The sequence below is a fragment of the Microchirus variegatus genome, assembly GCF_963457635.1.
Source record: "Microchirus variegatus genome assembly, chromosome: 13".
Taxonomy (NCBI): domain Eukaryota; kingdom Metazoa; phylum Chordata; class Actinopteri; order Pleuronectiformes; family Soleidae; genus Microchirus; species Microchirus variegatus.
In genome coordinates this window covers 16518813-16530475 of record NC_139814.1, presented here as the reverse complement: position 1 = coordinate 16530475, position 11663 = coordinate 16518813, and the positions used below count along the sequence as shown (strand labels likewise).

Sequence of the window (11663 nt, the reverse complement as noted above, 5' to 3'; positions counted from 1 at the left end):
TTTATAATAGTATTGTGTGTTTGTTTTGTGTGTGTGTGTGTGTGTGCGTGGGTGTGTTTCCTTTTGTTATCCGCTGCCACGGTTCATCTGAGGTGAAAGTGAGCCAGTCGTCATGTCCCAATGGCGTCGTAGCCGGGGGATGAAAACTGAGTAAGTATGCGTGCAGAGGATCACATTGACACACCTGTCATGGGTCCAGCTGCTCTCACCTGCAGAGGCACAGGCTACTTTGTGTGTTAGGAAGTAAAGGGAGGCGAGGCCGCGCTTTTCCTCTTTGTATGATGAAAATAAAGGGCAACACTTTTACAGTAAAATAAGTGCACACTATTAGCATTATATGGGCATTAAAGGGACCATATTATATTATTACTATTTCTCTAAGTTAACCTAGTTCCCTGGTGTCCTAATGAACATGTCTGTGACATGCTTTGGTCAAAATACCATAAGGATGAAGCACCACAGCAGTTCAATCACCCTGCCAAAACAGCCCTGTTCAGAACACTCTGTTTAGTAGTATCTCTTTAGGTCCACCTTAAAAAAAATAGTAAAACGAAACTTAAGGGACAGGAAATGACATCAGCCACAGAGGCTACTGGGAGCTAACAGCAGTTAGCATTTGGAAAAGCCATCATTTGCAGGCTCTAGCAGGCACATTTCCGTCATATATAACATGTATCCACTGGACAGATAAATCCTCTGAGGCTGGAAGTTTGTGTAGAACTCTGTGCTGCACTGAATAGAACGTTTTGTTCAGCACTCTCACGTGTTTTGCGGATAACGCGGAGCTCCGCGAAACAACGATTCCAGGAATTTAGCACATTGTGACATCCCAGTGAGCGAGGAAGTCAACATCGCGTGTCTCATCTCCTGTACTTAGAAAAACATTTATAACTGTGTTTATAAACTACATACTAATGAGTATTCAAGCGTTATGAATAATGAATTCGATATTTATTACTGCTTAACTAATGCTAATAGTGTGCACTTATTATAAAGTGTGGCCAAATAAGGTAGTGTGTGTGTGTGGTTTTTTTGAGTGTGAATACTTTAAGAGAGACATGAATATACAAACTGAAAATGTTCCCCACAGACTCACAGTGTTTGTGTGTTTTACTGAGCGGCTCCTTTCAGGTGGATGAGGGAGTGTTTGAGAATGATTGTGTGTATTCAGCAGCGCCTCCATCACATCTGTGGAAATGCTGTTATTTAGCTGCAGGTCTTCAGGATCCATCCATATTTAATGGTGTACAGACAATCCCAGTCTGGGCTGTTTATGCATCTTTTTATCCACTTGCTAGCAAAACTCATCTTTTATTCACTCGCCCACTTTATCAGTCATTAGCAAACTGAAGGCCCACCTGCCTGCACACACACACACACACACACACACACACACACACACACACACACACACACACACACACACACACACACACACACACACACACACACACACACACACACACACACACACACACCTTTCCACTCAGGATTTTTTCGATTAAAGTTTTACTCGTGAGGGAAGGCGAGAACAGGGGGAATACAGGAATGCTAAGAGGAGCAGGTGAGCGTCAAAAGAACCAGAACGTGGACTCAGGTTTTTGTGCATTTTGATGATTAATATGCACTTAACTCTGAGAGTTTCACGTTTGCTCTCTTCATGTGGGTCACATTTGTTTAAATCACTCAGTTCACATTGTGCGATGATGATGATGATGATGATGATGATGGGGCCTGACACAAATAAAGCAACTATTGAACCCTGCCCACTCTTCTCACCTGCACACACACACACACACACACACACACACACACACACACACACACACACACACACACACACACACACACACACACACACACACACACACACACACACACACACACACACACACACACACACACACACTATCTCTTTTTCGCTCGCTTCCATTGAAACGAGCACTTTGTCCCCATGTGAAAGGACGGAGCCTCTTCCCTCGTCCTCCACCACAGAACTTCTCTCTATCTCAGGTTATACAAATCTGTCCATTTCTGCAGACTTTAATGAGATACGGCAAAAAGCTTTAGCGCTGGCTGCCCCCAAGAAAAGCAGTCAAGCTTTATGTCCTGAACCAAAGATAATATTATTTATTTATTTCTTTGAAGATGCCTCTGGTTGTGTTCACATCGACGGGGACCGAGAGGTGCAATGCATATGTAAGAGCTGTCGCCAAAACAAGGGCTTTACATTTATCTATCACACTCTGTGGGAGACGGCGGCTGTTGTCGCACATCCCAACATATAACGTATTTGCATTTCAGGAAAGGAGCTTGGACATCTTGTGTGTTTGATAAATGAGTCTGAGCTGCTCCCATGGGTGCTATATGGTACAAGTGGCGGGGGAGTGACAGAACAATGCGCATGTCAGAGGTGGAGATTGATGGTGGCTCCGTCTCTACGCGTATCTGTGAATTATTTCCGTCTTCAGCTGTCGCAGAGTGCTCGGGCATGTTCTCAGCAGCAGATCGGAGGATCCCCATCATGTACAGTAAAGCTCCGAGTCAATAGTTCTTCTTCCGTTGTGCTGATACAACGGTGATGTTGGAAAGTCTGGACATTTACAGAAGGCGATAAAAATGAATTGTAGCCTTTAAAACGCTGCTAGGCAGTTGGACATGATGTCCCTTTCCCTTCGACTACTTTTTTCAATTTTTTTAATCAAAGACTATTTCCTAACAGGAGACGTCAACTAAAATATTAAACCACCTGGTAACATAGGCAGTGGAGCTCTGTCTCAGCATGTGTTCCTTCTGTTTGAGACCTAATTAGTTTTTCTGAGCGACTCCTTGACACAAGCCGAGATGTAAACGTACAGTAAATAAAATCAGATTTCATTTGTAAAGCACCAAATCACAACATAGATTATGTTAAGACTTGGCGACGGTTGTCATTCAACCTAAAGGTTGTGGGTTTGACAGCAACAGCAACTTTGGGTTAGTAACTGCAAAGAGGACTGAAAAAGACTACCTCCCTGTCAGGTCTGATAGTTTTGCTGTTAGGGTTTGTACAGTATTTCCTTTTTTTTAGGCCTGACACATTTCTGTAAATAACTGAAAGATACTTTTTTGGGATTAACATTTTTACCTCCACTTTATGCCAAAATTAGCTTTCGACTCACTCGAGCTACATATTCTATGTTTATTTCTGACCCGTGTTGTGTTTTTCCCCTGATTTTAGCAGTCTGTCAGACAAAAGCCACACAGACTGCATGTTTCTTTGAGGTCATAGCAATTGATTGCTATCAGCAGAATTGTCACGGTGCTGAACACGAATTTACAGTATACTGTAAATAAAAAAAAAAAAATGTGAGGTTCTTGTTCTACAACTTCAGTGAAGGGTCATAGGTCAACGCAAAAAGTATGCATGTACAAAGAGGGAAAACTATCGTGATAACTGTCCTTGATCTGATGTAGAAACATAATTTATTCATATTTTAAGCCTCATATGATATCATGTTTTCATTGAAGAGTAAACTGACATAACATTAATGTTATTCCGAATTTAAAAGGTGCTAAAGTGCCTGTGCCACCAGAAACTGCCTGACACTTTCAGAAAAAAATAAAACTGTGGATTTTCTTCTCTTTTTTTTTCGTCATCTTAATTGCTGCTGCAAGCCAAGTCTTTGTCACATTTCAATGTACTTAATCTTTGCTCAGTGTCAGCGCCGGCTCCCAAGGCTTATCCACACAGACCTAATTGCACAACAAGCACACATTACAAATCACTGGAAACAACAGTGTCTGCGTAAAATAGACTCCGGGCTCTTTGAGGGGAACGCACACAGTAAGTACAGCCACCGCTGTCGTGGCTGAAATAGCCCCATGGATCTTCATGAAGAGGCTACAGCTTCCTGCGCCGACATCCGTCTGAGTCACTGTGGTTCTGTGGAAGATGTGCGTCTTTATGTGCTCACGCTATATATATACTGTATGTATATGGGAGACGTTAGTTTTCCCTCATCATTCCAGCAGATCACGAGAGAGCAAATTATCTTATGGAGAACAAACCTGCCTCCTGTGAGAAGTCTGCAGCTGACTTCGCTCGGCCCATTTACGCCGCTGTGTTTTAAAGTTGGCGATAATGGTGTTATTTTGAGAGCTCAATATTTTTTCTCAGGTGCAGGTTGTAGAACCACTGCTCAAGAGGTTTCCATCCATTCATCCATCTTGTACCGCTTTATCCTCCACATGAGGGCCAGCTGACATAAGCATAAGGGTACAGGGACACACAGAAACAACCGTTCACTCTCACTTTCACGCCTATGGTCAATTTATAGTTACCTCATCCCCAAATCTGCATGTTTTTGGACTGTGGGAGGAAACCGGAGAACCGGGAGAAAACCCACACACACACATGGGGAGAACATTGCTCCGGAGGTTTCTTTCTAACGTTTTATTATCATCCTCACGTTAGAAAATCCCTCTCCTGCCGTACATCTAGACTCCTCCCTTCTCGCCATTTTAGCCTTTGAGTGCACTCACTCTGACCTCTTGTCACTGACCCACCAAAGAGATGCTTCGTTTTTTTTCCTCCAACAACAGCTCACTAGATAGAGGTTATGCAACTTCCGAGAAGAAGAAGAAGAAGAAAACGTGCTCATCGACAAATGTCGCTCCCCCTTGACCTATGCCTCGCAGCTGCAGACTTATGACTGGTCTTCATTGAAAAGGTGCTGTGTACTTGACTGGACTAAGTGCATCATGGGTTAAAAGGGACTCTACTGTGTGATGGAATATAGACAGTTATTAGCACTCAGTGCCTGGAGGCCGAGAGAGAGTTACACGAGGGTTTTCCATTTCCATCCTAATCTAGGATAAATAAATGAATTAAAAAAAACAACAACATTTATTTCTAAGTTATTAATCTATGAATTAGAATGATGGACTTGCTGGATGGAGGTCAATGTCTGCGTCAGACCATCTTATTACAGGACAACACCGACAGCGATTAAAGCATCAATGTATTGGCTCTAACTGCAGGAAATGTGTATCGACACTTCTTTATGGATGTTTATCACAAGGTTTAGTGTGTGGGGGAAAAAAAAGTTAATAGATCTACTGGTCTATTGGGGCCTGATTTGTAGATTTTGAAAGCAAACAGCTCCCTCTGCTGTTAGCAGTTGATAAAGGTATTTTATTCTAGTCAGACACTTTACTGTAAAACACTGAGTAAAGTAACAACAATACCATACTCACACACGGTATTTAAGAGTTTTAGTCTTACTCTCTTTCTTTTTATTATTTATTATTAAACTGTGTTGTCTTGCACGATCAGAAGCCAGTGAGAAACATTTTTGCTTCAATGTGAGCATTTCTACAAAAATACCGTGTGAAATGACAAATAAAGGATCTTGAATCTTGACGAAACAAACGTAGTTGGAGTCGTTGGTAACTAATCAGTGTTAATCAACTCTGCATGTGTTTCACGAAGAGACAGATTTGCTCTTCTTGGGACATTTTGGCTGGTCCTTACTTCTTTAAAGGGCCTTTTGGGAGTTAAGACCTGGTTTTAGGGCTAGGGTTAGACATGGGTTTATGTTAAGGTTAGGGTATAGGTTAGGATTATGAATCTAGATAATGTCCGACAGTCTCCATGATCTAATACTCAATTCATAGAATTGGTGGTTTTCAATTCTGTCTCCTGAGTCACTAAAACCTTTCAAAATGGGCAAAAACATGGACCATGAATTGGAACAAATGAAGTAAAGATAATGGACTTTCCACAATATATATAATATATACACAATTAATAGACACTAACCCTAACATGATTTAAATTGTATTTACAATCCTTAAAACAGGAACAAAGATTTTGTACATACTTTCAGTGAGAATCATGGTAAATATAAGAGAATACACTATGTGCCTATAGGATTCACAGTCCCTGTCTAGTTTCTCCATCAGGCACCTTGAGGTGCCACCAGCTGCTCAAAGTGCCACTGTTGTCTGGGGTGATGGGTGCACGGGCGGAGGAGGAGATCCCCCGTGCTGCTGTGGGCATCCACCTCCTGTGGGACGTTCTGTGAGAGCCGGTCTTCATTTACTGCTTCCACACATAACTGAGACTGCTGGTGAATGAGTTGACCTCTCAGCTAAAGCAGGGGGGGGGAAAAACAGTCTGTGTTAGCGACAAATCTCTTTACGTGCACTATATGCTGTATTTAAATAATAATCATTAAAAATACTGCCTTACCTTAATGAACTTCCACTTAAGTGTTGTGCCGGTGGTGGGACTGTGAGTGGGACAGGGAGAGAGGACGACCCTCTCTCCTTTGGTGTCCAAACACAAAGAGCCCATCGGACCCCAGCGCACTTCACCCTCAGAGTTTAGATCGTAATGCTGCAACGGACGGCAGAACGGAGAGAACATCTGTATCGCCGTAAAGTCACCTGACTGAAACGACTGAAACTCTGTCACCATGGTTACCTGACTGCCCGTCCCGCTGCACGGTGCCGTGTTCATGGGTCCACCGCGTGGTCCCTGCCCTTGAAGGTAGTCCGCGCAGCTGCCCGTGCCGACGTTATACAGCTTCAGACACAAGCACGACACATCAGTCAGTGTGTTCTTGGATTAGTTACATATTTATGACCTTTGTCGGGACCAGTAGTCCTTATGGAGACCAAAAACCTGGTCCTGATATGGTAGAACCTCATTTATGAGATACTGGTTGAGTTTAGGTTATTGGTTGTGGTGAGGATTAGGAATTAAGTGGTTATGGTTAGAATTAGGTATTAATTGGTTATGTTTAGGATTAGAATTGGGTATTAAGTGGTTATGGTAAGGATTAGGTATAGGAAAAAAAATAGAAGTCAATGTAAAGTATTAAAATGGATAGAAATACAAGAAAAAAGTTGCTCAAAGTGGTAAAATGACATAAAAATATAGAAAAAATAAATAAATGTGTAAAAATACATTTAAAAATAAATAAATAAACATCTCACATTCACGGTGCTATAAAAACAGAGAGAAAAGCAGTTGTGCACGACGGTCAACAGCATACATTGCGTCTTAAGACAAACTTTTCAATAAACAGGAAGTGGAAGAGGCCTGCTGTCTCATGTTTAAAAAAAAAACAGCAACTCATTCCAGAGTTTGGGAGCCAAGGCTTGCGAAATACCGGTCCCCCTCTGAGCTTCAGCCTAGTTTTTTGGTACATTCACAAGCAGCTGATCAGCAGATCTGAGAGAGCTTAAAGCAGTGAAGCAGGAGCAGTGGAGCAAGGCCGTGCAGACAGATGTTGTGGGGACACATTATGGGGACTTGTCTTCCTTATGGGATTAGAGTAAGTCTCCAGTGTATGTGTGTGTGTGTGTGTGTGTACCTCTCCTGACAGTGCAGGTCTGTCCTGTGGGATGTAGAGTTCCGGGTAAACCGTGGTCAGGTACCAGTGGAAGTTCCTGCAGCCAAGACTGCTCTTCAGTCGCAGGCGCTCTGTGATGTTCGGGCTCTCAGACTGCACATGTTGATCGAAGAACATTTGCATTACACACACATGTATGAACAAAACTCCACACACATAAACACATAAACACGCACCTGTCTGATGAAATGAGCCAGAGTGTTCCTCCTGTAGAAGACCTTCCTGTACGCGTCCATCCACGTGTCCGCGATGCGGATCTTGTTCCTCTGAAGCAGCTCTTGGTCGGGGAAGCGGTACGGCACATGGTGGTGACTGAGGTGGGCCACGCGAGAGCAGGGAACCACCTCCATGGAGCCACTGCATGACCACACCTACAATGATAGGAGAGCAGTTAAAGAGCTTTAAAAAAAAGCTTAAAAAGCTTAAAAAGCTTATTGTTTATTGAAATAACTGGTGAGACACTCAAGGAAAAACATAATGTTGAATGTGTAGGATTCAGTGGCATCTAGGGGTAAAACTGCATATTGCAACCAACTTGAATACCTTCAAAAACAACAGTTTGTTAAGTTAATTCAAACATAGTTATAAATATCAGACACTGAATGTCCTATCAGCGCATCCTGAATAAACATAATATTTATTAGTTTTTAGTATTTGTAGGGAATAACTCATGATAACCAGAAATGACAGGTTACTGTGCAGACTAGTGTCTAGTTTTTGCATGTTTTTCTGGCCACAGTCAGTGGTTTCACAACATTTTGCTCTCACACTAGTGCATTCACCGACTGGCCAAGACATTTCCAGACCTGCAAACGTCACATTTCCATTTGCAAAAAGCATCATGTCCCGGCACAGCATTCCTGAAGGCCTGACAGAAGGCAACTGAATCATCCAGTGTTAGTCACTCAGCCCCGGACATACTGTGCGTTACTTAGCATGAATCTCTCATCTCTGTTATCCCAGGAGTGTGTGTGTGTGTGTGTGTGTGTGAGAAGCGGAGGACGACTTGAAGTTAATCATAAATTATGTTTCTACATTACCCTGATTGACAGCTCAATTTGTTCGCCGCCCCACAGAAGCATCCCGGGGTCATAAGCTCCCGTCCTTTGGAAGAAATGTCTGTCAACGGCTAAAACTTCACCTCCTAAAACTGGAGACCTGTCACAGGGAGAAAACACCTCTTATTTTTAATATTTTTCTATACTGGAAATGCACGTTTATTATTTATAATCCTTATCTTTACTGTCTTTGCTACTGTGAGTAATACAGTACTATTTTATTAAAGTTGTGTCTTAATTATTAGCACTGTAAACGTACTTTAGAGGTTGCAAAGCTGAGTCTGGGTCCTGGTCTTGCAGCTGGGACTTTGATTCCCAGTAGAAGTCAAGTTTCCAGTCAAACACTCCTCTCACCGGCCACTGGGTGGCATTGTACTGGAAAGTCCTCCAGTCTATGACATCTATGATGGGGGAAACCACTCTGGTCCTGCACAGAGAACATCCATTTTTAATCATTTTAAACACATTTTATTATGATATTACATTAATATGCTCTGTTCCCTTTTAAGTAAAGATGAAATAAATGCATAAGCCACAGATGTCACGGTTAAGAAACGGGCACTGTCTTCTGCTGAGGTCTGTTCTGGGTCACAGACCGAGAAGCCGTGTGTGTGTGTGACATGACGCTCAGAGGAAATGAAATGAAAAAGATTAAAAGGAGACAGTTAGATAGATAGGGAGAGAGAAGAAAGGAACAGCAGAGTGGTCAGATATGTGGCTGACAGAGGTGGGCGGCTGCAGAATCGGGGTAAAGAGTTCAGCCTAATTACCGGCGGTGATTAGATCCACGCTGCAGGCAGCCTGTGGCACGAGATTAGAGCACAATCATGAGGAGCTGAGCAGTGGATACACATACGCAGCATATTTACATCCCTGCTTTACTGCTGAATCAAGCAGTCGTCAGAAGTGATCACTCTGACAAGTGTCAAGCAGGCAATACTGTGACGGTGGTTGGATTGTGCCATGTCTTTCATTCCAAAACCTCATCTCAAATTGTTTTTTTTATCATTTCAAATAAGAGAAATGTATAAAATACAGCTTCAGAGTTGCTATTTTTGCTCTTCTATATTATTATTATTATTATTTGAGGTCACCTGTCCTGTGCCACTCTCTCCAGCAGTGGTTCCAGCCAGCCTTTCTGGCATTCACAGTGGGAGTCCATGAAGACCAGCACCTCCCCCGCAGCTCTGGTAGCACCCAGAGTGCGGCACCCACCGACACCCAGGCGCTTGGTGCTGCGAATCAAACGCACCCCGTCCAGGTGGGACACATACTCGCTCAGCACACTCTTCAGGTGACCTGAGAGGTGACAAGACACGAACACTGGGTCAGCATGGATGGTTTGATGGATGTCAGGGCATGTTTTTATTATTATAATAATAATAATAATAATAATAATAATAATAATAATAGTAATAATAATAAGATGCAAATTATTTTAGTTATTTGTTACTCACATAGAGTAAAAACCAGTGGCACAACTTTTACTTTCTATGCACCAAACTAACTGTCTTTGTTACTCATTACTACCAAATAAAATCAGAAGAAGAAGAGTTGGTAACAGCCTTATTTATAGCTTTTCTGGTCTTGATGAGATGCTTTACACCCATTCACAGAGTTCAACATGGGGTTCAGTGTCTTCAACCTTCAACCCAACCCACAACCTTCAACCTAATTGAAAGACAAGTGGCCCTACCACTTATCCACCATGGCTCAATCCTAACTCCTGACCTTTTTGATACTTAAGTACAGTTAAAGTTGCCGTATGTAAGAATGTGGCCAAAAACGGTTACTACATTCAAATTCAAATTCAAAATACCGAGGTATTTTAGGTTTCGTTTTCTGACGTAACTGGCAACCCGTGGTTGCTCGGCAGATGAGACTCTACTGACTGCAATGATTGGTAGACGGCGGTAGGTGGCGCCACATGCCAAAACATGATTTGCAGTCTGCAAAATATTTTTTTTTAATGAAATATTTTTGGCTGTACTGTTGTTGTTGGTGAGTTCAGTTTGTTATATGAACATTATTCCTGAGTCTCTGTGACATATTAGGAGGAATTTATGCCCAGTTGATTTAGATTTATTACATAATGCACCTTTAATGTCATATAAATTAAGACTTTTAATTAAGTAATATTATTTATTTATTTATTAAAGTTACTTCAACTTCTACCAAAGTCATTTTCTGGTAAGATACTTGTACTCAAGTATCCCTTTGAGGTACATTGTACCTGTACCTGTACCTTGCTGGCTCAGGTCGTCCACCAGCAGAACCTCGTGCAGATACTCTCTGGGTGCAGTGTTGAGGACGCTGTGCACGGTGCGCAGGAGCGTGGACCAAGCCTCGTCATGGAAACAGATCACGACACTCGCCGATGGCAGCGACTCACTGTACTGTTCCCCCACACACCTGTTGGATTGAAGACAAACACAGACAAGCACAGTCTCAGCAGGAAGTTGTTGGGACATAAATAGATGTACATGTTTAAGGTTTTTACCCGGGATGGCGCGCGTCAGGGAGCCCACGGTGGAGTGAAATCTTCTCGCTGATCACCTCGTTGAACCCGTGCTCCATCACTGCCGCCTGCTCCGTTTCTTTCTCCAAACCCTCCAGGAGAACTCGCTCCGCTTTGCGCACCACGTCACCGTCAGTGGCGCTGTTATCCTTGTTCGCTCCTCGCGCATGAAGCACCTTGTAGCTGCCCTTCTTCTGCAGCGGGCTCCTGTTGTCCTGCGTGGACGCCACCAGCAAGAGCTGGTCTTCTTGTAGTGATTTGAGTGGCGGGAGATCCCGGGAGTCCACCATGACCTCCAGGTCCAGAGGACTGGAGAAGCGCAGCAGCAGCAGCGGTCCATCGGGGTTGTGACGACTGTGCGTCTTGTCGCGGTTTAAAAGGACAGACAGCGTCAGGGTGACGAGGGCGAAGCCGAGAAGCAGCAGCCAGAGACAGAGCATCCTCCTCCGGACAACTGCTCTGCCCCACGGCCTCATCCTGGAGACTACAGAGGAGAAGAGCGCGTCTTCTGCTTCCTTGAACGTAAATGTTGACTACATGGATTATCCAGGAAACATAAAAGAAAGAAAGAGGGCGCATGTGGTCAGACGCGCAGTGTCCATGGAACCAGCGAAGACAAAACTTCTAAAGGTGCGCAGACTTTTATCCAGCAGCTCATCCCGAGGTCCTAAAGCCAGCTGCGCA

General features: G+C 43.2%; 1 protein-coding gene across 2 annotated transcripts; it reads right to left on the bottom strand.

Annotated features, from left to right (window-relative positions):
- Positions 1–5128: 5128 nt before the first annotated feature.
- LOC310935983 (polypeptide N-acetylgalactosaminyltransferase 15-like) lies at positions 5129–11663 on the bottom strand. 2 transcript variants are annotated; one of them, XM_083899998.1, is made up of 10 exons: positions 10962–11663; positions 10701–10873; positions 9556–9760; positions 8721–8888; positions 8444–8561; positions 7580–7774; positions 7365–7496; positions 6470–6571; positions 6236–6382; positions 5129–6134 (listed from the first exon to the last, which is right to left on the bottom strand). In XM_083899998.1, exons 1-10 carry the CDS (start codon positions 11453–11455, stop codon positions 5943–5945), a joined length of 1926 nt encoding a protein of 641 aa, XP_083756124.1. In that variant the 5' UTR covers positions 11456–11663; the 3' UTR covers positions 5129–5942. The 2 variants fall into 2 exon arrangements, with proteins under 2 accessions (XP_083756124.1, XP_083756125.1); XM_083899999.1 differs by having other exon boundaries at positions 10707–10873.